The sequence below is a fragment of the Misgurnus anguillicaudatus genome, chromosome 17 (assembly GCF_027580225.2).
Source record: "Misgurnus anguillicaudatus chromosome 17, ASM2758022v2, whole genome shotgun sequence".
Classification (NCBI taxonomy): domain Eukaryota; kingdom Metazoa; phylum Chordata; class Actinopteri; order Cypriniformes; family Cobitidae; genus Misgurnus; species Misgurnus anguillicaudatus.
Window position 1 is genome coordinate 13,831,363 of NC_073353.2, and position 27,505 is coordinate 13,858,867.

Here is a 27,505-nt window from a genome sequence, read left to right on the forward strand (position 1 = left end):
TTCACCCAATTATAAAAGTTCATTATTTTACTCACCCTCGTGTTGTTTCACACCTTCAGAATTCGGAGGAAGTCACAAAACTTTTCCAAATAACAGTTTATAGTGCCCACAGGCAGCAAGCTCTAAAAAACATCATAAAGTCTATATGCCAAGTGTTCATATAGTATGAATGAGCATTTTAAATGTTATTGCAATGAAATTGCTACTACACATGCTACTAATTCAAACTACATATCATATAAACTGTCTGTCTCCAAAATAGCTCCCTTTACTCTTAAATAGTGCACTATTTAAGGGGACAGCCATTTGTAGTTGTGTCCGAACTTATATGGGTTGTGCACACCAAAACTTTTAAACGCGGCTAAAAACGCTTGGACAACGCTGAATGCCAGCTGTTTTTCAGCTGAGTGCCAGTTTTCTTCATCTGAGCGCTTTGGTAGCTCTGATATGTCAGCTGTGAGACGGTTGGTTGCTGTGATACTTGTCCCGCCCCTTCTCCACTGTGATTGGACGGCCGCGTGAGAACTGACATTGACGAGCGGAGCTTTTCATCCAAAGTTGAACATTTCGGCACCCGGCGCTCACCACTGGGCGCCGGTTTTCAACGTGGAAGAAAACCGCAAGCAGCTGGCTTATTTAAAAAACGCAGAGCTTCCATTGGAAACAATTGAAAACATGCGCCGGCCACGGGCGTAAAAGCTTTGGTGTGCACGCCCCCTTAGTGGACATTATCGAGTGCACTTATTCAATTCCATAATGCACCACAATAATAGAGTCTTCCAATCCAGGAAGTTAGCAGGACATTGGTTCCCTTGCTAAAAGGCAATTTATTATTCCCATAGACTTTTGGATAATCACCATGGATTTGCACAGGGAATGTGATTGGTCGAGTTCGAAAAAATTAATTGGCGGCCAAGAAAGTGCTGGCTCACAAATTTAGTATAAATAAAGTTATATTTTAGATTTAAATATGGGATTAGTTATCACAAATGCGCTTTCTGTTTATATTTCAAACAGAATTTGATTATGCTACCTATTAGGTCTGTGCGAATGCGTTTCTCTGAGCTGCCTTCAGGTCATTGCCTCATGAGGTAGCGAGGCAACTAGTCAGCTGCCTAAGCTTTCGGACCCAGCCTATGAGTGTACAACCAACGGCTAGCTGATACCCCTTCACTGTGTGAGGCTTTTGCCAAATTAACTCCTGCATCTCAACACAAGATGGTGCCCGCAGCGCTTCCACCGCTTATTTTCTGAATTCATTGCTCATTTTCATATTAGCAAACTAATGTAGGAAATGAGGGTATAGGGGGCTATTTCGGACACAGACAGTGTTTGATTTAAGGAGACTTGAAATTTGGGGGAAAATGTACTGCTCATACTGGTCACTGTGAAATAATATAAAAAAAGAAACGTCACACCAAATGGGTTTGGAACAAACACAAGAGTGGGTAAATATCTACAAAAATGTTTTTGGTGATGTCATTTTCACATTGCTCTTCATCATTGATCTGATCATATCTGTCCACAGTGAAGGCTGCAGGAGAGAAAACACCATGAAAAATGTAGGAAGTCGCAAATACGCCTTCAACTCTCTCCAGCTGAAGACTTTCCCCAAACAGTACAGGCCACCAGAGGGAACCTACGGGAAAGTAGAAACTTGATTTGATAAGCAGTCAGCTGTTCTGGCCCACCGCAGCCGGCTACTAAAGCTGCATGTTTCTCTGTATCTTTATTACCACATATCTGAAGGAACTTTATATTATGCACACTCATGCTGAACTCTGCTCTGTTTATCATGCATATGACAATGTTAAACTCCAACATTTTATAGTTTTTGGTTCTGGAAAGAAGGGAGATAAGGATTTGATAGGTTGTTGAACTAGGGTCAGGTACAGGTATGAAGGATGCTTAGTTATTTAATATCCCAAATTACATAATCCCAAAGCACCCATTTCATCAAGGTTTATTTAACATGTACATTTAAAATATCTTTTAACGTTTGCTCTTGGTACAAAATACAAAGGTCAGACATATCAGCACTGAAGCAAAGCTGTGTTTTATCACTCTGTAGAGTAATATTAAACTTCAGTAGGTTATAGGTAACGTGTAAGTGTTGTGGTAGAGTAGACGACTTGTTTCCAAAGTCAGTTTTCACATCTGTAAAGAAAGGTCAGGTTAAGAATATCCATATATGCACAGATTATTAACACGAAAACATGTGTATTACCACTCCATTGAAAGTACACACAATGCTAACTGCCTTAAGAGAGTCCGCTGTTGCAATCTCCCCCAATGTCAAGATAAACATGAAGATATTTCTAATCTGTGTATGACTATTTGTGATGTGGCAGAGTATATTTTATTTATTAACTCTCTTTACTTTGCTTTACCCAGTTGACCGCATAACACCGGTTTTGCATTGTACAGGTTATATAGTTTAAAAGAAAAGCTTTCTCATACTTTTGCCAAGCACAGCTAGTCTTTGTACAGTGAGTATACAGTGTGAATAAATGTTATTTAACTTTTTATGGAGATGTGTAAGGAGACACTATACATTGATATGTTCATTGATTGTTTCAATGTTTTCGTGTAGGAGTTGACATGTATATAGGTTATAAACGTCAGTACTGATTTATCACACTGGTGAAACTGGTCTTAAAATGTGAAGAATATTTCCTGTTTTGTTTTGGTAATTCGTAAAGCAGAATGATGCTCTTAGACTATTTATATTATTGGAATAGAAACCACGATGTTCATTCTGCGTTGTAGAACATGATAATAAAGAAACAAAAACTTTATAGAGCCTCTGTGAACTACATAAAAATTGGCCTGATGTCTCCACAATGTATCAATATGTAAACAGTCTTTCACGCTGCACAAAATAATGGTTTGTAGTTTCAATGGCTTACAAATGCAGCTGTGTCTTAGCCTCTGCTTGCATGATGCAGGACACATTGTAAAATACTGCTAATAATAAAAATGTTAATTCAGAGGCTCTGCATGCAAGTGATTCTTTTATTTTAAGGCATTGAGATTTCCTTATTTTTAGTTTACATGTACAGACGTGTGAAATTTACATTTCATTACTGTTTTTATTTTTTTACGTTTTCATGTATGATTTTTTTATTACACTGTGTGTAAAAGCAAGCTGCTCTTGTTGATCTTTCACTGTCCCTATTTGTATTTAATTTTTTAAGTTTTTTTTTCTTTGTATAGTTTGATTTTAATGCTGTACAAAATTGTCTCTCTTTTTGTTTTCTCCTAACACCGCTTTTAAATTAAACTAACATGCTGGATGAAACGTCATGCCACCTTTTTGTTTTGTTCTTTTTTATTTAACAGAAGATGTCAAACAATTACTCAAACACTTAAAACACACATTATATAATTTATGAAAAATGTCAACATTATGGCAAATGCATACAAACCTAAGCTTTTCTCAAAGGTACATACATTCATCCTACATTTCAGTCAAGTCTAAAATCGTCTTGCCTCATTGAAGAAGACTTGTCACTGTACTCATAAACTATTGTGATGGTGACTGCAAGCCATAGCACTTTTTGTCTCCGATACGAGAGAAATACACATGTATAAATTAAAAATATTGGCTATACATAATGTAAAATGCATGATGTACACTTTAAAGATGATAAACGAAGATTATTAATGTCTGCCAGGCTAAAAATAACATTTAAACATCATTACAGGAAAACAGCAATCAAAGACAGAAACTCCAAAAATTTTAAGAACAAAAATAAAATAAAACAGAAGACCTTACAAGACGCCACATATGTAGTATTTTACAATAGATGTACCTTTTGCATTTTTCAAACTTTAGGAGACTTCATTAGAAGAGTAATTTCTCTTAAGAAAGCCTCTTGTAAATGTCAATCTACATTAATGAATAAAAAAATTCAATACAAGATGAAGAAATTGCCCAAAAAGTTTTTTATTGCAAGACAAAAGAAATACAAATACAAAAGATACAATGAAATAAAGAAAAAAATTAAGTATATTATCATAAGCCTTAATAAACTTGCTATTATTATCATCAATGTGTTTAAGAGATTTAACAATAAGCAAAATCTCTGCAAGGAAGACATAACATCTAGGTAACGTATTGAGAAATTTTGATTTATGAATAAAAAATATATAAAATATATATCTCAGTGATTCTGTGTTTTAAATTACCTTTTATAAAAAAGATAAATAACAACTTAAGTTCTCCCAAAGAGACTTAACCTGATTGCAATAATAAAATAAATACAATATAGTTTCTTCTTTAACTTAAAACACACATACGTTAGAAAGATCCGCAATTTGAGAGTTTGTTGGATAAACATTATGTAAAATATACCTCTTTAATTTTATTAGAAATGCAGAATTTTTCAGGGAGTAATGCTCTCTTCCAATGAATATTGTCAAAAAATTGGTCCAGAAAAATGTACATCTAGGGAATGTATATACTGTATAATGTAATATTCGCTTTATATATCAACTGTTACATTTTTTTATCAAGAAAACAAACTCCATCCAGTAAAAGCTTGGGCATAATTGTTTTCCTCTCATTATAACTATGTCTTAAATAAAAGCACATAACTTGGAGACAAACTTTGATAACAGAATTGAAGATCTAGCTGGCAGAGAAAATTTAGGCGTGTGGTGTGCGTCGTAATAACCTGGTAATAACTGCGTTGTGACGTCATTAGAGTAGGAATGAACGTGAAATAAGAAGTCAAACTGCTATCTAATGTTCTTCATACATGGTGAGCTCTGTGGCTAAAATCGCATGCTATTTTGTGAGTTTTGTGTCAAAAGTGTTAATTTCCCAAAAAACAAACTTATACAAAATGTTTAACTGAATGTAAACCCAAGGCGTAAGTGTTTGACAAAACTAAAACCCACCGCAGACATCACTGTAAATAACAAACGTTTCGTTTGAATCAACATTGATTAGTCCATCCTAACCTGCGCTGTGAAAAGTAACATGTATCACGTGTCCAAATAAATAGGCTTGTTCGACTTAATGCAGTGTCGCAAGAATCGACAGCCGGATGACGTCAAAGTACCGCGAGAGTAATTAGCGAAATAATACGGAGGACTTACTTTTAAATCGCTCTCGCGGAACTTTGACGTCATCTGGCTGTCGGTTCTTGCGGCGCCGCATGAAGTCCAACAAGCCTAATATTTTCGTTAATCTCTTCTAAATCTCTTCTGACACGTCGAGAAATCAAATCGGTATACATTCTAGATTCATTGAGTTGGAGTCTCGTATCTGTGGCATTACATCTGGCCCACCTAAAGCTTTAAAAATGCTTAAACGTTACATATTAACTCAGACTCCTCCTGCAGTAACATACAAACTCTGTTTAAAGACAAGGAGAAGCGTACTGGAAGCGCGCCTGAACTTCTTTAATAAGCGAGATTTCACCACAGGTAAGAAGTGTGGACGTCCTTATTCATTTGGTCACCTGATTCAGCTAACACGACTTAGCAATTGTATTACTTTTACAGTTGCCAAAGCTTTGATATTAAACTCGTGTGCAGAACTCTTGCACTGTGTGTGCTACACGTGACTGATACTTACGCTGCATGTAGAAAAGACACAAAAGTCAACCACCTAACAATGTCAGCCAAGCATCAGTTTTTGTTTGTTTGTTTTGCAAAACAATGCAAAAAATAATTACCGAATTAAATTTTTTGTTTGGACCCTTTATCTTTTCATATTCCGTGTTCTGCTGTGTAAGGCATATTGATGTCTGTTGCCTAGCGTTTTTTCTTTTATTTACGGCTTGTTTGGCTACCATCTGATTTATTTTCTGTGAAGCTGTACGTGTACACATATCTGTATACTTCCTAAAGTGCACAGAGCTTAGTTAGCTCATGGCTGACCCCTTGTGGGCTTCGAACTATTAACCTTTAGTTACCAACACATTTATTATCCAGGCTCCATCACCAGCACTGGTAACTAAATCTCTTATTTCTTTCTCATTATCTAGAATCCATCATGAAGAAACTGCTTGTGGATGCTGATTGTGGAATGGATGATGCTCAGGCTATTATGATGGCATTGGCAGTGCCAGACGTGCAGATCCTGGGCATCACCTGTGTTCATGGAAACACTAAAATAGATAATGTCTGCAAAAATGTTCTGCGTGTCCTGGATGTTTGTAAGCAGCTTGAGGTAACATGGACATGCATGCATTATTCAATTAATGTAGTTAAAAAATCTTCATTTCACGTTTGCTCTGGCTTACGAACTATGGTAGTACTGTGCAAAAGTCTTAGGCCACCACCACCAGTTTTAGCAAAGTTTTAACGTCCATCCATATTTACTTTTCAAACAGAAAATACGTACACAAGATTATATCTTCTTCAAGCATCAGTCAGTATTCAGTGTGACCTCTCTTGGCACTAAACACATCTTGTAAGCAACAGTGACCTAGTGATAAGTCCCTGCTGTTGGCCACACAATATGGCTTAAAATAGCTTAAACTGCAGGAATTTAAATGATTTTGCGAGTACACAATTATGCATTGTTGTCTAGCTAGCACATGACAGCCATTTAACTGTAATTGGAAAATCGTTTTTGAATTTGCTTCAGATTCCTGTATTCCGTGGAGCTGGCAAATCACTCTTGGGTCAGATCACCAGTGCTGGACACTTCCATGGGACAGATGGACTTGGAGATGCCCCAGATCCCAATGCTCCTGGTTTGGACCTCATTCAGGCAGAAGGAGCAGTATCAGCCATGATTCGAATAGTCAATGAAAATCCTGGGGAGGTACGTAGAAATATTAAAAATAATATTATTAAAGGACAGACCACACATTGCTAGCATTTACCATAAATTTTACTTGGTTCCCCGAGGTATCTCTAGTGGCCACGGCTCCACTGACGAATCTGGCATTGGCGGTGAAACTTGACCCCACATTCCCCCAGAAACTCAAGGGCCTTTACATTATGGGCGGCAACACAGATTGTGAGTCCCTAATACACCTAATATGTAACTAGAATGTGGCTGGCTGATATATTTAATATTCACAAAACTTTTGCTGATCGCAATGATTTGAACTTTTTTAAAGCATTTTGTTAATATACAAGTATAAGAATGTTAGGACGTTGGTTTTAACTTCAGTAGCAAAGATGGATTTTAGAGTTAGTAAGTTTGAATTGTTAATGTGAATTAGTTAACTTATCCAATAAATCAGTTTTATGCTTATTATCTTGATTTTGTGTGAAACTTCACTCAGAAATATTTAGTTACTCTGTGGATTTTATGCATGTTTTAGTAAACCATACATAGAAAAATTAAGTTTGATATACACTGATGGCACTTTTTTTTTCTCTTTTTTTATTTTCCTCTAATTATAACCGACTGAAGAATAATGACATATTTATCTTTAGCTCGTGGCAACACCACCATGTGTGGAGAATTCAACTTCGCAGCTGATCCTGAAGCAGCTTACATCGTTCTAAATGAATTCCTTTGCCCAATTTACGTTGCAACCTGGGAGTTTGCCTGTCGAAGTAAAATACCCTGGGTAAGATCCACTTGACTTGTAATACAATAGATAAGTGCACGACACGTCTAACTCTTGGTGGTTTAGGCATGCATGTGAGTGATTATATAATTGCAGGTGAATTTGGTGGCCAAAGTCGTGATTATATTTTAAATTACTTCAATAATTTGTACTTATTGTCATGGATCACAAGATGTTAAAGGATGGGTTTTTTTGTATGTTTGACACACTTGAATGTTTCAGATCGGGCATAAAAAAAAAAAAAGTTTGGTTCCGGTTGGTTGTCAGTTTAGGTCATGGGTCGGTAGGGAATTTATTTTTTTTTTTATTTTTTTTATTTTTTACAGTGGCAGCAAGGGATAGGTAGGAAATTGTTAAATATTTAAATTGAATAGCGGATATATTTGAGGTTACTTTGGCCATATTGCGTGTTTGTCTCACGCAGCGCAGAGCCACGGATCTCCACGGATTATCTCTTTTTAATTGTGTGTGTGTGTGTGTGTGTGAGAGAGAGGGGGAGAGAGAGAGAGAGAGAGAGAGAGAGAGAGAGAGAGAGAGAGAGAGAGAGAGAGTGAGAGCTGTAAATGCAGCTGAACGAATACACTGCGTGTTTTAAAGTAAAAAAATAAATAAATAACGAAACGCAATATGTGGAGCAGTGGCGGATGCAGAACGTGACATATGGGTGGGCATGGATTAAGTCCGGGTGGGCCTGAATCTATGGGTGTCACTTTTGAATAAGAAACTATAACAAGTCTATAAAATTCGTCAAAACCTCAGAACACTAATTTAAACAGCATACACACACACCCGAACTGCACGTCACATTTTTGACATTATTGATACTTTAAATTGTAATGCAACGTGACATTTATTAAGCCTTTTTGGTAAAAAAAATATTGGGCTCTCATAGCCTACAAAAAAGAACCTGCACACAGTGACAGGAAATATAAATGAACCCAAAAAAACCTTATACTTTTTTAAATAACCTATTAAAGTGTTTAAATAAATACGGCTACTAAATGCTTAAAGTGAAGCTTCTAACATCATATTCTCTTCATGCAAATCACTAAAAATATATTTTCGTTCTCACATATTTAAGTTAACTTACTAAATAAAGAAAGAAAAAGGGAATTGCTAGAATAATGTTAGACTCTGGGGTTAAACGAAATGACAAATAAATAAACATTTAATATACTTTTTGATGAGCACAAGAGCAAGACTCGTGAAGAGCGGAGCCGAGGAGCGCGCATATCAGACGTGAACGAAAGGAATAATGGATTTAATGCTTTCACTTCATTTCCTGGCAGTTTCACTTGTTAGTGAGGATAGTAATGGCTAACAAGATGACGCCGAATTACATACAACATAATTACCTAACTAAATCTGAGAGAATGCAAACACATTACAATATTTTTTCCTCCGCCCGACGGCCAAGGCGCGTCATTTTTTTTAGCCCGACAGGAATTCGCCATAGCCCGTAATGTACGTCGGGCAAGCGATTTTGCGAGGTTTATTTTGTAGAAAGACTTTCTTTAAAGTGAATTTCGTTTTGTATAAATTGTATCTTAATATTAATCAATGTTTGATCAAACAATTGCCTCGATTTAATAAATAAGAAGCAAACCAAGAACGTCTGTGGTGTGGATTGAAGTGAACCCACTATATTTCCGCAGCCTACGTCTTTCTGCTTTAATGCATTTCTTAAATTAATGTCTCAATTGCACAGTAGGCTTATAGGTTGTTATGATAGGCTATTTGTTGCTTAAAAGCAATAGGCTATATTGTATAAAGTGTAGCAATAAACGTGGCGTGACTTATAGTGCTGCTATATCGCTATATCAAACAACATCACTATGATCAGATGTTTTCTTTCTATTTTTTACCCCGCTGTCATATTTGTTGTGTGTTTATGTTATTGAGAGGAAAGCGCGCAGCACATATTTATAACGTGTTGTTATTCAAAATACGTTTTCTACTTGCTTTCAAAAAAAGTTCTCAAAGTGATCATGGCTGAAAGCTGCTCGGGAATATTTCATTATAACGCAACATTCAACTGCTTTAATAGTTTTTAAATAGTTATCAGGCTTACTTATAATTTTACTGTTTTTAACATAACATGCAATAGATAAATTACACCACATAAAGTAGTATACATGTCTAACTATACAGAGTAGTATTTTTTACATTTCTGATTGGGCGGGCCAGCTAATCAGGGCTTGACATTAACTTTTTTGCTCACCAGCCAAAGTGGCTAGTTGTTTTTCAAAGGTACTAGCCAAAGTTAAATTGTATATGATTAAATTTGACTTTGGCATCCTAAAATTACTTTAATTCGAGCAAATTTACTTGCTAAATTAGATGCAGACTGAATTTCAAATGCAGTCTGACTACCCGAATTAAGACAACATTTAGCTGGTATATAGCTGGTATATCAGTATAGATCATATAAGATGCATGAAAAACATGCTAGTAAGTAAGGCATAAATAGATTAACTTTGAATGAATATATTAAAAGTAGAACAGGGGTGTAGAAGAAACACTAATTCTAAACTGAAAAGATAAACACAAAACCCATCAATAACCACTTTAAATATTTATTAACAACAGCAGTAAATACTGTCAAGATATGTACATTAATTTTACTGTCATGCAGATGTATTTTATAAGCTAAATGGTTTCTGATAAAAGTGATTTAAGACTTTTAATGACAAATGTCGGGAGGGCATTATTGTTACATTAAAATGATGCGCGAACCTCTCGATGGCGGGTTTCTTTTGATTTCGTGTGCATTCAGGTACGCTGAATTTCTCTTCGCTCTTGGCCTGAGAGTTTGCACGCAATTTATATCTAATCAATCACTTCCATGCAATTGTTTTATCTTTCCCGAAGTGTGTATGCGCTCAGACTGCGTCCTCTTGTGCATTCGCAAATCCATCAGCTCTCGCGCGCTCTCTGGAAGGTGACGCTTTGGTCCGCAACGCCCCGCTGATCGCGTGCGCGTCTCTCAACAGATCTCTGTGCGTTGCTCTGGGTGCAGAATGCTCATGGAAGTTGTAGTTTCCCAGTGTCGCATTGCGTATTGTTTATCATTTCGCATAACTTTTAAGAAAACAGACCCGCCTTACGGCCGAAATCTTATCCGCGTTTGGCGGTGTTAATGTCAAGCCCTGGTCATAATACCATAAATTCAAATATTATAATTCACTTACTGCCAGCAAAAATGAGCCTTGGTTTGTGCTCTCTGGAAGAGAAAAGCCCACTTGCATATCGTTGTTCAGCTCGTCTTTTTTTGTCTGTAACTTTCGGCGGGGCAAAAGATCACGTTGCTGTGCACGAAACAGCATCTCGAATGCACACCAAAAATTACCACTTTACCAGTGCCTTTGTAAGTGGCGACAACGATCTGTGAACTATTGTGTTAACGACTGTGTAGCTGCTTTGTTTGTTGCTGGAGGACGCGTGCTTTACAAAAACGGTGCTGTACTAAAAGGTAAATTATAGTTCACCTCAAATTTTTTTTATTTGTGTATTTATTTAATGTGTATTATTTCTTCCCCAAGCTCATAAAATAAATTTGGGTCGCACATAAATTGGCAGGGTCGGTCGGAAACCGGAACCAAACAAAAATTTTTTTTAGGCCCCATGAAACCAGATTAAATATTTATCAAAGATAACACAAGTAAACACAATGCAGTTTTAAATGAAGGTTTTATTTATGAAGAGAAAACAAAATCCAAACCCACATGGTCCTGTGTAAAAAAGTGCTTGCCCCCTAAACCTAATTGGTTGGGCCACCCTTAGCAGCAACAACTGCAATCAAGTGTTTACGATCACTTGCAATGATTTGTTTCAGCACTGTGGAGGATTTATATCCCACTCATCTTTGCAGACTTATTGTAATTCAGCCACATTGGATGGTTTTCGAGTATGAACTGCCTTTTTAAGATCATGTCACAGCATCTAAATAGGATTGAGGTCAGGTCTTTGACTAGGCCACTCCAATGCTTCATTTTGTATTTCTTTAGCCATTCAGAGGTGGACTTGCTGGTGTGTTTTGGATCATTGTCCTGCTGTAGAACCCAAGTTTACTTCAGCTTGAGGTCATGAACAGATGGCTGGACATTGTCCTTAAGGATTTTTGGTAGACAGCAGAATTCATGTTTCCATTTATCACAGCAAGTCTTCCAGGTCCTAAAGCAGCAAAACAGCCCAGACCATCACACTACCACTATATTTTAATGGTGATATGATGTTCTTTTTCTGAAATGAGGCGCTAACCAAAAAGTTCAAATTTTGTCTCGTCAATCCAAAAAGTATTTTCCCAAAAGTCCTGTGGATCATCAAGATGTTTACTGGCAAAACTGAAATGAACACTGACCTTAACTGAGGCAAGTGAGGCCTACACTTCTTTGTATGTTGTCTTGGGGTCTTTTGTGACCTTTAGGATGAGTCGTCTCTGCACTGTTGGGGTAATTTTGGTCAGCCGGGAACAATCCTGGAAAGGATTAGCACTGTTCCATATTTTCACCATTTGTGGATAATGGCTCTCACTGTGGTTCGCTCGCATCCCAACGCTTTAGAAATGCCTTTACAACCTTCTTCAGACTGATAGATCTCAATTACTTTCTTTTATTTGTTCCGGAATTTCTTTGGATCTCAACATGATGTGTAGCTTTTAAGGATCTTTTGGTCTACTTCACTTCTTCTTCTTCTTCTTTACTTTATTGGCGAATCACATCTCATTGGTGCATACCGCCACCTACTGTACAGGAGTGTGCAAAGGGACTTAACAGACTATAATCAGACTATCAAAAAAAAATAAATAAATAAATAAATAAATAAATAAATAAAAATAAATAAAAACCAATTAGGGATCCTAGATCCTCTTAATTAAACCTGACTCACTCAAAAAGATAAATAGGGATTTGATCTTATCACTCTTCATTCCTTCTTCCTTAAGGGTGTTTTCTATGCCACTTTCAGCCTCTCTCTCTTTCCATTGTTGTCTATATTCTGTGTACTTCCTGCAATTAAACAAAACATGATCTACATTTTCCATAACTTGACATTCAGTACATAGACCGTTATTCTTCCCTATTATCCTGAGTGTGCCATTAAGACCTGTATGACCCAATCTTAGTCTACTATAAACCACTTCTTCCCTTCTGTTAAGACCTAATGTTATTCTTTTCTTCCACACATTTTCCTGAATTGTATGGTAATGCCTTGCATTGTATTCTACCTTCCATTCATTTTGCCATTTCAGAAGCATTTCTGATTTTATTTTAGCTTTGGCTTCACCTTTCCCAATTGAAATATTTATTCCTATATGTTCTTTTTCTAACATTTTCTTCGCAATTTTGTCAGCCATTTCATTTCCTTTTAACCCAACATGTGCTGGAACCCAACAAAACTGAACTAAAATTCCAAGGTTCTTTATACTCAATAAAATATGGCTTGCCTCTAATATCAAATCCTCTCTAATTGAATTTGCAGTTTCTAAACTGATCAATACTGCTAAGGAATCAGTACAAATGACAGATCGAATAGGTTTGATCTCTTCAATCCATCTCAAAGCAGTTATTATTCCAACTAATTCTATAGAATAAATTGATAAAAAATTGTTCAATCTATAGCCATATTTTTTATTAAACATAGGAATATATATCCCAATTCCACAATGACCATTTTTCAGATCTTTTGACCCATCTGTAAATATTTTAACAAAACCATAATATTTAGACATAAGATGTCTTTGGCTGCATTCTACAAGGCTTTTTACATTAGGCTGATCTGCTTTTTCATTCAACAATTCTATATCAATGGATGGTATAGGTAGCATCCATGGAGGAACTGGACTCATCACAAGTGCAGGACTAAAATTAAAATGTCGAATTCCATACTTTTCTGCTGTATTTTTAACATGCCATCCAAAACCAGACCCCTTTGATAGGTATTCCCAACATTCATTTAGAACTGATAAGGCAGGGTTATTTATGCTCCCTTTAAGTCTCACCCAGTATGTTAAAGACAATTGATCATATCTCATTTTAAGTGAAGTTTCTTCAGCTTCTACTAATAGAGCACATGTAGGAGTTGTTTTGATCGCTCCTAAAGCAATCCTTAAACCTTTAAACTGTATTCTATCAAGTTTCCTAATAGCTGTTGTACATGCAGAACTATATACTATGCATCCATAGTCTATGGCTGATCTGATTAATGCTCTATATATATACATAAGTGACTGTTTGTCTGCTTCCCATTGTTGCCCAGAAATCATCCTCATAAGGTTTAAAACTTTTTTACATTTAGATTCAATATGCATTATATGATGTTTCCATGTAAGTCTTTCATCCATAAAGATTCCAAGATATTTAAACGTATTCACTCTTTCAAGTGGTTGATTGTATAACATTATTTTGAGGTTATCTGGTACCTTCTTTCTGGTGAAAAACATTACCTTAGATTTTGATAAAGAAAATTTAAATCCCCAATCTATTCCCCATTGTTCTAGCACTGTAATTTCTTTTTGTAACCTTCCGACAATAAATGGGACATTACGCCCCTTTTTCCATACAACAGCATCATCTGCATACAACAAACCTTCGCCTCCTTTTTCAAATAAATCATTGATCATAATATTAAATAGAATAGGGCTAATAACACTTCCCTGGGGAATTCCACTTTCTACCATATATTCTTCTGATAGTCCATTGCCTACTCTGACCCTCAGGGAACGACACGTCAAAAAATCCAAAATATAATTAAACATCCTCCCATTTATTCCAATCTTCTCCAACTTAATTAATAGGCCCTCTCTCCACATGGTGTCATAAGCTTTCTCTATATCCAGAAAAACAGCTGCCATCACCTCCTTCATAACTAAAGTCTTTTCCACCTCATTACAAAGTTTAACAAGAGCATCAATAGTTGATTTACTCCTTCTAAATCCTGTTTGATAGCTTTTAAGTAAACCTTTACTTTCTAAGAAATAATTCAAACGACTCACCACCAATTTTTCCATAAGCTTTCCTAAATGCGACGTTAAAGCTATGGGTCTGTAATTACCTGGATTACTAGAGTCTTTCCCTGGTTTAGGAAATGGAAGAATTGTTGCCTTTTTCCATATTTTGGGCAATTTTCCTTCATTCCAAATTTTATTAAACAATTCCAGAATCTTATCCAGTACTTCCTCAGGAAGATTCCTGAACATAGCATAACATAAATTATCACATCCTGGTGAAGAGTATGCTGTACTATCTACTGCCATTTTCAATTCTGACATATTAAACTCCTCATCCAGTATCGACCCTGTTTCAGATTTAGAATTTAGTATACCTTCATTCGCCTTTAAAATATCCTCTTTCCTCTTTTTAAAACAATCGTCCAAGTGATCACCTTTATTTATATCTGCAAAATATTTACCCAGCATATTAGCCTTTTCCTTTTCTGATATAGCTTTAAAATTCTTATCGTCAATTAGAACAGGAATACTTGGAGGTTTATATCTTCCTGACATCTTTTTGACCATCATCCACATCTTATCTAAAGTAGTCTCCCTTCCAATTGTGGAACAAAACTGTCTCCAAGATTCCCTTTTAACTTCTTTAATTACCTTCCTTGCTATAGACTTCTTTCTTTGGTATTCTATAAGGTTATCTGTGGTTAATGTTTTACGCAGAATTTTAAAAGCTTTATTTCTGTTTTTTATGACTTCCTTACATTTATCATTCCACCATGGAACATTGACTCTTGTCCTTTGATTATTACTAATTGGAATAGCCTGACTAGCTGCAGTAAGAATAAGGGTACTTAAATTATTATTTATCTGATCTATAGTTTGTTCTACTTTTGGAAAATTCTTCATATCTTCATTGCATTTTTTGTAAAATTCTTCCCAATCTGCTCTCATAAAATGCCATTTATGATGTATATAACTTTCTTCTATCTTCAGTTCAATTTCAATTTTACAAAAGATAGGAAAATGGTCACTTCCAATGCTTGTGTTCTTTTCAACCTCCCATTCACATATACTTGCTATCTTTCTGTCAACTAAAGTAAGATCAATACATGAGGTTTTATTCTTGAATATATTTATCCGTGTACCACTACCATTATTTAAACATACCAACATTCTATCATTTATCATTTCTTCAACAGCCTCCCCATTTAAATCTGTATGTTTACTACCCCATAAGCTATTGTGGGCATTGAAATCCCCACACCATACTTCTCTGTGAGATCTTTTAATAATGTTCCCCAACAACTCATTCGTTAAAGCTTTACAGGGATTATAGTAATTAACCACTGTATATTTACCATTATCTCCATTAAAAATTTCAATCACTATACATTCATGTTCTGCAGCTGTACTCAAATGTCTATATGATATTCCTTCTCTAACAAAGGTCATACACCCTCCTCCTCTCTCTTTTCTCCTATCATGCCTAATGCTGATATAACCTTTCAAGACAAAATCTAGGTGTGGTTTTAACCATGTTTCCTGTATACAGATGACATCTGGTTTACTATTTAACTCATGAATATACCTTTTAAACTCTTGTCCATTTGTGATCAGACTTCTTGCATTCCATTGAAGAATGATTAACACCATTATGTATTTAATCAGCTTGTGAGTCTCCATATTTATGATTTAACATTTCATGAATTTCATCAGCTTTAGTTGTAGTCCCCAAAAATTCATTTGCAGCTTCCACAACTGATCTAATTCTATCACTCTTTTTAGAGTGCTGTATTGTAACATTAACTATAGAACACATGAATGCTATGAATTCATTTTTCCTTATCAGCAGAGTGTCTCTTGAGATTCTTGTTTTGCATTCACAACATTCTGTCTCTTTGTTCAGCATTGGCAGTCCTACCTTTGTCTGTTGACTAGTATGGTTTACACTATTCTGTCCTGGAATCCATGATTTTTGCTCTTTTGAAGATGCAATTTTGTTAACATTAACATCTATCTTAGCTTTATTTATCTCCTTTAGTGCATTAACATAGGAAACCTGATGAGTTAGTTTGTATTTCTGAATTTCTTTTGCCTCCTTCTGTTTCTCACATCCACCATAAGCAGCACTATGTTGACCTCCACAGTTACAACATTTTAACTGAACATTCTCCCCACATTTCCCATATTCATGTTCTCCTCCACACTTTGCACATCTAATTTTACCTTTACATTGTGTTGCTACATGGCCAAAACGTTGACATTTAAAACATCGTATTGGAGAGGGAATGTATTCTCGCACTGGGTAGCTCATAAAACCCATTTGAACTCTGGTAGGTATTTCGTTCTTAAAACAAAGTAGTACTGACAGACTCTCTGCTTTCTCTTTACCTTTAGTCAGGCGTTTTGCATCTACTATCTCTCCCCCTTTTAGATTGATCTTGATCTCTTCAATGGATACCGAATTTGGGATCCCAGTTATGACTCCTCTTTTCTTTACCATTATTCCTGGAATGTGTGAGGTTATTTTAGAACCATTTAGAGTATTTTTCTTAAGAATCTTATCTCGCTGAATTTCAGACTCTGCAAAGATCAATAGTCTACCATTTCCCATAAAGCGAGCATGGTTAATTTTTCCTATTTCTTTTTCTATAGCTTTTGTAACATGAATGGGGTGTAAATCTGGTCCTCCTTGTTTCTCAAACACTATCATTATTTTCCAAACTTCTTTGTCTGATTCCTTATTTCTAGCTCTCATTTCAGGTTTATTCCTTTTAATTGTGTCTGTGGATTCATTACTGCTGCTAGAATCTGATCGTTGTCTCGCTTGTTTTTTCCTCACTTCCTCCCATAACATTTCATCATTTACTTCCTTACGGATCTTTAAATTACCATCTGATTCGTCTGTCATTGTCCACTTTACATTCACTGTATAGTATTTAACTTCAAACCTTCCTCGTTTATTTCCGCTGTTGATCGCTGTTCCCAGTCTCCGTCTACTTCACTTTGTCAGGCAGGTCCTATTTAAGTGATTTCTTGATTGAAAACAGGTGTGGCAGTAATTAGGCCTGGGCGTGGCTAAAGAAACTGAACTCAGGTGTGATAATCCACAGTTAAGTTATGGTCCTGTCCCAAATGGCGCACTTCATGTGGACTTTCGGTCTTGTGGCCTTAAATTGCGCGTTCTCGCTTAGTCTACGAGTCCGTAGGGTGTCCCATCTGTCATTATTGTGCTTTGAAGTGTGCTCATCAGCGCCTCCTTTGCCCCCTTGATGCGGTCTTCAGCGAAGCCCGCACTGCAGCAGGCTTCGCGCACTTTGCCAACCCAGAAGTCCTTGCGAAAGGGCAATCAGACCAATCAGGCGACGGAAGGGAGGAGTTCACACTGACGGGCAACTTCTCTACCTATTTCCGGTGTGATGCTCGAGTCTGTCCCAAAATACAACTCCGGTGAACCCACGTGGACTCGCATCAAGGGTCCCTAAAGTCTGGACTACGTGATGTCATCAAAGTGTGGACTCTGAGGAGGACCACAAGTCCGGAGTGTGCCATTTGGGACAGGGCCTAAGTTTTAATGTGGTGGCAAACACTTTAGGCTTGTTCGACTACATACGGCGCCGCTAGAACTGACAGACGGATGATGTGAAAGTGCCACGAGATCAAAACGAAATTACATTTCGTATGATTTCTCGGATCGTTCTTGCGGTACTTTGACATGATTCGGCTGTCAAAGGAGAATGCACATGTTATGTATATTTGTATGCATTTTAACTTGTTCTGTTGCAGGACTTCTGTGATGGCTGGCTGGCCCAGGACACAGATAAAGCTCGGTTCATGAAAAAGATCTTTAAGCACAGCATGGAGTCCAGCCACAGTGAGAGAGTGGAGAAGGAGCTGGTGTCAGGACAGGGATTCATCTCCTGTGATTCTTATGCTATGGCAGCAGCCATAGATGACAAATATCTCATTGAAACTGACCACAAAGCTGTAACAGTAGAGCTTGCAGGCAACTGTTGCAGAGGAATGATGGTCGTAGATCATCTTGAACTTCTGCAGAAAACTCACAAAGTCCACATCATAAAGAAGGTGGACTTGGAGAGATTTAAAGTGCTCATGATGAATGCTTTAAAATAATTTATCCATAATTTCATTTTATGAATGTATTTGTATAATCATCTTTGGAGATGGTCTGGTCCAGGGTGGGCAACTTCGGTCCTGGAGGGCCGGTGTCCTGTAACGTTAGAGTTTAGCTCCAACTTTCCTCAGCACACCTGCCTAAAAGTTTGTAGTATAGGTGTGTTCGACTTCATGCGGCACTGCGCAGACCAATCGGCGGCTGACTTGAAGCAGGTGATGCCGGTTAGTAATTTTGCCGCTGAAGGCACGCGACTGTGTCATATGGCTTTATTGTACCGCGAGAGCGATTCGAGATCAGCCGCCTGAGGCCCGGAATACACTGCAGGATTTTTGCCCTCCTATAAAATCATTACCTTATCACACTGTGCGACATTGATCATTTAAACTCTGGTATGACAGGCATCTAGACTGTACGATGATGACGCGGAAGCTTTGGCGGCTGCGTCACATGTTAACGCAACGTCACCAGCATGCGCTCGTGGTAAACAAATACCAGCGCGCAGGCCGTAGCAGCAAACACTGTGCGCTGATCATGCTGAATTTCTGACACTGTCAGAAAACTATCGTAGGCTACCTTTGGACGCAAGACCGGGATAACGGCTGTCTTTGAACCTCTGTGGTTGTACGACATGGGACCACCGATGAAGAGCCACGTTCACAGAAATCGCGACGATTGTTTCACGATGCAAACTTTCGTCTGGGACAGCCAATAATCTTGCAGTGTATCCCGGGCTTTAGACCTTAATTAGCTGCTTCAGGTGTGTTTAATTATGGTTGGAGCTAAACTGTGCAGGACCCCGGCCCTCCAGTGAGTTGCCCATCCCTGGTCTAGTGCATTAATGACTCTACTTCATTAAAATATTTCAAATCATTTAATGTTTCATTTGCTTTATGTCCTAAGGTACCTTCCCAGGGTCGCACAGAGATGTGCCCTTAACAATTCTGTGCATGCTGTTCTAAAGTCAAGAATCGAGCTGTTTCCTACCAAGAAGGATTAGGGCCAAGCTAAAATAAAAAATAAAAACATCTCGAGATTAAAGTTATTATAATGTGAGATTTAACCAGTTGTTTTTTGAGGAAAAAAATATAATTACGGAAGTCGTAATATTTTGAGAATAAAGTCAATATAACTTTGTAAATATTACAGAGAATACATGTAAACCAAAAAACAGTAAAATCTTGTAGTATAAGCCCCTATTGATACTCAGTCTCTTCTGTCTTGGCGACTGGGCCACATGGCCTCATTTAATATCCTCTTTTGCAATTCACCTAGGGGGAAATCTTCTTGTATGCCGTATGCAACCTTAACATTCCTCTGCACCTATTTCTTGGGGCAACAGCAGTCATTGCAAGGGCATTTGCTTATAAGGATGGTGATCATACACTTTCCACTTCCAAGCACTGAAGTATTCCTCTATGGGATTCAAAATGGTGAATATGCTGGGAGGAAAAGCAGCATCATATGAGGGTTTACCCCAAATCACTCATTGACAATGTGAGAGTGGCGGGATTTTGCATTAGACCTCCATCCATGCTGGCAAAGAACAACACTGGCACCTTTTTATAAGGCCTGCGGACTGATTGCTATTTGAAGATTTGTGTGAAGGAGTGTCAAACAAGGGCTTCAGTGAGTTCATACTTATCTATGTAGTTTTTAATAAATAGGAATAGATGGTTTCTGTTTGGTTACCATACAATGGAGTTTGGACTGCTTGAATGTCATTCCTGTTAACTGTTTTGCAAAACGGATGTGGAAAATGTGTCAATCCAATGAGAAAGAGTTAACACATTTGCAAGAAGTGTCTTCTGCTCTGATGAGATAGTGATGATGAAGTGAGTAGATCCTAGTTTCTTTAACTAGGTCAAAGCAATAAAGAAAAACTTGTTTTTATGTAGATATAATGTTGATATAAAGAAATTACATTTACTTTGTGTTTATCATCAGAATCTACTAAATGTTTATTTTGTAACACATACTTAGACACAGAGCATCATTTTTAAATGTCAATTACACTTTATTTATTTTTTTGAATTTCAACTACACATTAAATAACATATATTTCCTGAGTAAATATTTCTGCACCACAAAAAACAACTACAATTTTAATTTAAAATTTAAAGACATGTATAATTCTAATAAGAATTTAAAGACTACAAAGAACAGTTTACTTGTAACCCTATTTTGTCCCTTAAAAAGACTCCATGTCTTCCTGCAATAAAAAACAAATGGAAAAGGGCTCCCTCCCTACAACCTTCCAGCTGCTCTTTCAAATTGTACATTGAAGCGTGTGCTACGGGGACGCCCCACCTCCATCCTGAAACGAGCGCCCTGAATCGAGGTTCTGCGGGGCTGCAGCTATATTGAAACGGGTTGCCGCCACTATCTAAATCAGTAGTTGGCAGAAAAACGTTACGTTTGGACATATAGTGATCGGTAAGGATAATTAAATGAGATTTTATTTTTTAAATGCATATTACATTTTATTAGCAAAGTGAACTCGGAAGTCTGAAAGTGAAACCAACTTTGCCCAACAATGTGGGCTTCTTAACGTTTTACGCTTAACGTTTGTTATGTCTGTGTCACATAACAGCTGCTGTCTTCAACATTGTTTACGTGTCTTTTAAGAGAAATCACAACTATACATTCCAGTTTGATTTTAGTTAGTGTTTTGGTTATGCGTTGTACGTGGCTGTAAAATTACATCTGCAGCACCCAAAGCTTTAAAAGTGCTTTACATATTACCCTTAAACTCATCCTGTACTAGCAGAAACACAGGACTCTCAAGTGTTATTAAAAGTTTGGACTGAGATTACATCTGTTAGGGCAGGGGCCATTCGGGTATTTGCAGCAGCGGTTCTTCGGTCCCACCCTAGCAGTTCAGGTTTAACTGACCTGCACAAATAGAAATTACAACAATTTGTCTGTTAAAAGAACAATTAATCCAAATAAAATTAAAAATTCTACATTTTCAACTGACTGGAAGAGAAAATGCTGCTGTAGATTGACTGAATGTCCTATTTTACTCTCATGATGATTAGTGAATATTGTAAAAAAAAAAGACAGGCGAAGCACTGCTACTTGGGAGGAGTGATTTGCACAACTCTGACCGAACTCTCTGCTCCCCACCAGGGCCTTCTCGGGTGCTGTGAGCAAATCACTCCGCCCAAGTAGCAGTGCATCGCCTTCTGAGAATAGTTCCCAGTATGTATACTGTTAATTAAAAGATGGCTGTGTCTCATATGGCCTTGTTATTTGTACACGGTGTGACTATACAAATCACAAAATGCTCGCGTTATTTTGTTACTTATTGGAAGCAGTTTGCTAGCTGGAGCCATTCACTTCCAGTCTGATAATCTAAGCTAACTTAGCGGTGGCTGCTCACAGAGATGAGAAAGGTATGTATGGAGTTATCTTACTCTGGGGATACGGTGAATAAGCTAAATTCCCAAAATGTGGGCGTGTTCTTTTAAGAACCTCTGGTCTATCCATAGCATCACTGCAAAGAGGCCCGCCCTCCCTTTAGCCCTGGCTTTATCCTGACTGTAACAAACATATTAAACTGATAAGGCAGCGAGTATCTTCCCATCAGAGGAAGAGTAGCACGAGTATTCACGGAATGCTGGTGGGATAGTTTGCATGAATGAATGCTGCAAAACTCGAACATATGGGACAAACCCCGTCCTGTGTGGATTTAACCCAGGGAATACACATAAGGCTTGTTCGACTTCATGCGGCGCTGCAAAAACCGACAGCCGGATGACGTCAAGGTTCCGCGAGAGCAATTTAAAAGCAATGTCCTCCGTATGATTTCGCGAATCGCTCTCGCTGTACTTTGACGTCACCCGGTTGTCGATTCTTGCGGCGCGCATGAAGTCGAGCAAGCCTATTGGCTAGCAGTTACTGATAAAATGTTTATACCTTGTAATGCACTGTGAGTCGCTTTGGATAAAAGCATCTGCCAAATGTAAATGGTTTATCATTTTATATTATGTGTACTGGTGTGTAAAGCATATATTTCAGCTGCCTGTCGTTTTTTTTTCTCTTATTTATGGTTAGTTTGGCTACCGTCTGATTTATTATTGTAAAGCTGTACACATAACTGTAAATCTGTCACATATCTGATAATTGACCAGTACTCTACTTCCAAAGAAAGTACAGAGCTTGTAGTTTATGGCTGACCCCTTGTGGGCTTTGAACTCACACCCTTTGGTTACAGCACACTTATTTAACCATGCTCCAGCACTGGTAACTAAATCTCTTATTTGTTTCTCATTATCTAGAATCCATCATGAAGAAACTGCTTGTGGATGTTGATTGTGGAGTGGATGATGCTCAGGCTATTATGATGGCATTGGCAGTGCCAGACGTGCAGATCCTGGGCATCACCTGTGTTCATGGAAACACTAACGTAGATAATGTCTGCAAAAATGTTCTGCGTGTCCTGGATGTTTGTAAGCATATGGAGGTAACATGGACATGCATGCTTTATTCAATTAATGTGGTTTAAAAAATTTGCATTAAATCCTATGGATATAAAATGCTTGTGATGTTTCTCATTTGCTTTGGATTAAAGAATCTGCTAAATGAAAAGAATGCAGCAGCAAAAAAAAAAAAAAAAAAAAAAAATATATATATATATATATATATATATATATATATATCATTTTCATGTATTCATTTGAATTAACCAGACACGTAAATTAAATTGTTAATCCTCATTCACTAAAAATCATGATATTTACCTGTAGCGCTCATCTGATTATGAACACAGCTGTAAAGGCTGTGGCTTTCATTGATACAAACAAAAGTGACCTATAGCTAAGTCCCTGCCATTGCATTGGTCACACAATATGCATCTAGTGATTCCCAAACTGGGGGCTGTCAGATTGTGCCAGGGGTGCCCCAGATTTATGACATTTTATAAAATACATTTAAGGAGACATTTCACAAGACCTTTTTAAGATGTAAAATAAATCTCTGGTGTCCACAATGTACGTATGTGAAGTGTTAGCTCAAAATACCTTATAGATTATTGACTATAGCATGTTAAAATTGCCACTTTGTAGGTGTGAGCAAAAATGTGCCGTTTTTGGGTGTTTCCTCTGCACTAAATAGCAGTGCCGTGGTTGGATAGTGCAGATTAAGGGGCAGTATTATTATAATAAAATCCCCTTCTGACATCACAAGTAAAGACAAATTTCAATGACCTATTTTTTCACATGCTTGCAGAGAATGGTTTACCAAAACTAAGTTACTGAGTTGACCTTTTTTACATTTTCTAGGTTGATAGAAGCACTGGGGACCCAATTAAACATCTGTCTATAATTGCATCATTAAAAAAATCTGATTTTCATGATATGTCCACCCTAAATTATCATAACTTCTGTCTTATTAGACCTAAGAAAAATAAGGCTACTAACCAATACACTGTATAATTTAATACGGTTTGATTAATTCAAGTTTTAATTTTTCAAATGATTTCATAAATTGTATTTAGTTTCACCGTACACAAGGGGTGGGGCACACGCCGAATAAGTTTAAAAACCACTAGTCTAGCTAGCACAACAATTTCACTGTAATTGGGAAAACCAATGTTTGCTTCAGATTCCTGTATTCCGTGGAGCAGACAAATCACTTTTAGGTCAGGTCACCAGTTCTGGAGACTATTATGGAAAAGATGGACTTGGGGATGCCCCAGATCCCAATGCTCCTGGTTTGGACCTCATTCAGGCAGAAGGAGCAGTATCAGCCATGATTCGAATAGTCAATGAAAATCCTGGGGAGGTACGTAGAAATATTACAAATAATATTATTAAAGGACAGACCACACATTGCATTTACCATAAATTTTACTTGGTTCTTCAAGGTATCTCTAGTGGCCACGGCTCCACTGACGAATCTGGCATCGGCGGTGAAACTTGACCCCACATTCCCCCAGAAACTCAAGGACCTTTACATTATGGGTGGCAACACAGATTGTGAGTCCATAATACACCTAATATGTAACTAGAATATGGCTGGCTGATATATTTAATATTCACTAAACTTTTGGTGATTGTGTGAAATTAAGCTTTTTTAACATTTTGTCAATAGACTGATACAGGCATTCCTTGTCTTACAAGAAGTTTGAGAATATTAAAAATATAGTTCACTCCAAAATGGACAAATTACTTACCCCTGTGTCGCTCCAAACCCACAAGTCCTTTGGAATATTTTTTTTAGATATTTTTGATGAAAACCGGGTGGCTTGTGTCCGTCCCGTAGACTGCTGTTCGACCTGTTCAAGCTCAGAAAAGACTGAAAGAAGTCACCAAAAGTCTATATGCCATAAGTGGTTCAATCAAAATCATGAATCAAAGAGAACACTTTTGTGCTCAAAGAAAATAAAACTAATGACTTTATGCAACAATTAGTTTTTCCGTTGACGCATTCACAAGCAGACTCCTGGAGTAGTTACCAACTTGTAGGCTATGTCCGAAATAGCCCTCTTTACCCTCATTCACTATTCCCTATGTTAGTTTACTAATATAGTCCACTCGAATAAGTGAACAAAACCGAGTAAGTGAATTTGGACAGTTGAGCTTGCCTGAAGCGCTGCAGTGTGGGTGCAAGCCTCAGTGGACAAGTTGAATTAAGGTGAATTGTGGGGTTAAATGAGTGCACTCACTATGATCACTATGATCTACGAGTCCGTAGGGTGTCCCATCTGCCATTTTTATGCTACAAAGGGTGCTGACCTGCACCCCCTTTGAACCCTTGATGCAGTCTTCAGCAAAGTCTGCACTGCAGCTGGCTTCACGCACTTTAGCAACCCAGAGGTCCCTGTGAAAGAGCAATCAGACGATGGATGGGAGGAGTTCACACTGATGGGCAACTTCTCTTCTTATTTTCGGTGTGACGCTCGAGTCTATGCCAAAATATGACTCTGGAGCGCCCTCGTGGACTTGCGTCAAGGGTCCCTAAGGTCTGCATTACATGATGTCATCTAAGTGTGGACTCTACTGTGTGGAAGTCTACAAGTATTGAGCGTGCCATTTGGGACAAGGCCATTGTCTGCTTGTTGGCTAAGAAGGTGTTCTCATCGCTGAAGGCACATGGGCTTATTTGCGACGTCTTTCATTCTTTTCTGGGCTTGAATAGGTTGAGTTGCAGTCTACGGGACAGACACAAGACTCCGTTTTTATAAAAAAATGTATTGCGAAGACGATCAAAGAATTTAAGTGTTTGGAATGACATGGGGGGATTTGTAATAAAATTTTCACGTTATCCCTTTAAGACAGACAATTTTTATTGATTTTAAGTTCAGTAGCAAAAATAGATCTTAAGAGTTGGTAAGTTTAAATTTTTTCTGTGAATTAGTTAAATTATCCAGTTATATGCTAACTATCTTGATTTATTATTTTGAAACACTGTGGATTTTATGCTAGTTTTAGTAAACACACATAAAATGATGCCACTTTTCTTCTAGTTTTATTCCTTTAATTTTATCTGACTGGAAAATAATGACAAATATTTATACTTAGCTCGTGGAAACATTACCGTGTGTGGAGAATACAACTTTGTAGCTGATCCTGAAGCAGCTTACATCGTTCTAAATGAATTTCTTTGCCCAATTTACATTGCAACCTGGGAGTTCGCCTGTCGAAGTGAAATACCTTGGGTAAGATCCTCTTGAATTGTAATCCAATAGATAAACGTACATCAAAACAACTCTTGGTGGTTTACCTAGGTGAAAAAGTAATACACTTCCATAGTGTACTTAAAGTGCTTTATTTTCGCATACTAATTTTGTACCTAATATACTAATAATTCATCTTTAGTACTTCTTAAGATGTTCTCTAAGATTATCTAAGTGTACTTCACTGTGCTATTTCGAGACATCATGAATGTGAACTAAAATGTGCTAAAAATCTATTAAAAAAGTGTATTTGGGTGCCACTTGTGGTGAACTTAAACCAATCTTTGTATGAAAGTTCAGTTCAAGTTTAATACAAGTGTTAACTAGATACATTTTTTAATACAGAGATAGTATGTTAAAAGTGCATTTTAGTTCATATTCATAGTTTCAAAATAGCACAATGAAGTACATATATTTTCATGTAAAAATGATCGCATTTAGAAAATCATGATTTCCTGTTGTCCAACTTTAGTTGCAAGTGTCAAATCTGTTACCAAGGCAGAGTTGAGTGTTGACAGTCATGTAACAGAATTGGTAGTCACACGCATGCATGACTCTCAACACGGTTAGGACGACGCACGTGTCATGTATGTTTTTGTATGCATTTGTACTTGTTCTGTTACAGGACTTCTGTGATGGCTGGCTGGCCCAGGACACCGATAAGGCTCGGTTCATGAATAAGATCTTTAAGAAAACCATGGACTCCAGCCGCAAAGCGGAGAAGGAGCCAGGACAGGGATTCATCTCCTGTGATTCTTATGCCATGGCAGCAGCCATAGATGACAAATATATTCTTGAAACTGACCAAAAATCTGTAACAGTAGAGCTTGCAGGCAACTATTGCAGAGGAATGATGGTCGTAGATCATCTTGAATTTCTAAAGACTCCCAAAGTCCACATCTTAAAGAAGGTGGACTTGGAGAGATTTAAAGAGCTCTTGATGAACGCTTTAAAATAAATAGGTCCATAATTACATCTTTGTAGAGGTCCTAGTGCATGACTCTATTTTCTTTAAATTTTTTAAATCAATTCATATTTCAATTCATATTTCATTTCCAGAAGTGTTATTTCTCTGTTATTTCTTAACAATTCTGTGCATGCTGTTCTAATAGTGATGTTGTATCTTTAAATGTATTGTTGCTTTTCAATTAACAATATGCATTGCCATAAAACATTATATGTCATAGATTGGATAACAGAAT

At 37.3% G+C, this 27,505-nt stretch overlaps 2 protein-coding genes across 6 annotated transcripts in view; both read left to right on the plus strand.

Moving 5' to 3' along the window:
• The window catches only part of inpp4aa (inositol polyphosphate-4-phosphatase type I Aa), a 35,244-nt gene extending 32,252 nt beyond the window's left edge, over positions 1 to 2,992 (plus strand). For all 3 annotated transcript variants that reach the window (XM_073854991.1, XM_073854992.1, XM_073854993.1), the window contains one exon: positions 1,529 to 2,992. In XM_073854991.1, the coding sequence (XP_073711092.1) occupies positions 1,529 to 1,661 (133 nt within the window). In that variant the 3' untranslated portion in view covers positions 1,662 to 2,992. The remainder of the gene's footprint in view (positions 1 to 1,528) is intronic.
• Positions 2,993 to 5,295: 2,303 nt separating this feature from the next.
• On the plus strand, positions 5,296 to 27,485 carry LOC129452026 (nucleoside hydrolase). Of its 3 annotated transcripts, none has more exons than XM_055215665.2 (6): positions 5,296 to 5,436; positions 6,000 to 6,184; positions 6,605 to 6,784; positions 6,871 to 6,982; positions 7,408 to 7,544; positions 18,274 to 19,495. In XM_055215665.2, the coding sequence occupies exons 1-6, from the start codon at positions 5,313 to 5,315 to the stop codon at positions 18,619 to 18,621; spliced, it is 1,086 nt and encodes a 361-aa protein (XP_055071640.2). In that variant the 5' UTR covers positions 5,296 to 5,312; the 3' UTR covers positions 18,622 to 19,495. The 3 variants fall into 3 exon arrangements, with proteins under 3 accessions (XP_055071640.2, XP_055071642.2, XP_055071641.2); XM_055215667.2 differs by lacking the exons at positions 6,000 to 6,184; positions 6,605 to 6,784; positions 6,871 to 6,982; positions 7,408 to 7,544; positions 18,274 to 19,495 and adding exons at positions 22,906 to 23,090; positions 24,230 to 24,409; positions 24,492 to 24,603; positions 26,149 to 26,285; positions 26,929 to 27,485 and having other exon boundaries at positions 5,298 to 5,436; XM_055215666.2 differs by lacking the exons at positions 5,296 to 5,436; positions 6,000 to 6,184; positions 6,605 to 6,784; ... (1 more) ...; positions 7,408 to 7,544; positions 18,274 to 19,495 and adding exons at positions 20,901 to 21,058; positions 22,906 to 23,090; positions 24,230 to 24,409; ... (1 more) ...; positions 26,149 to 26,285; positions 26,929 to 27,479.
• The last annotated feature ends 20 nt before the right edge of the window (positions 27,486 to 27,505 follow it).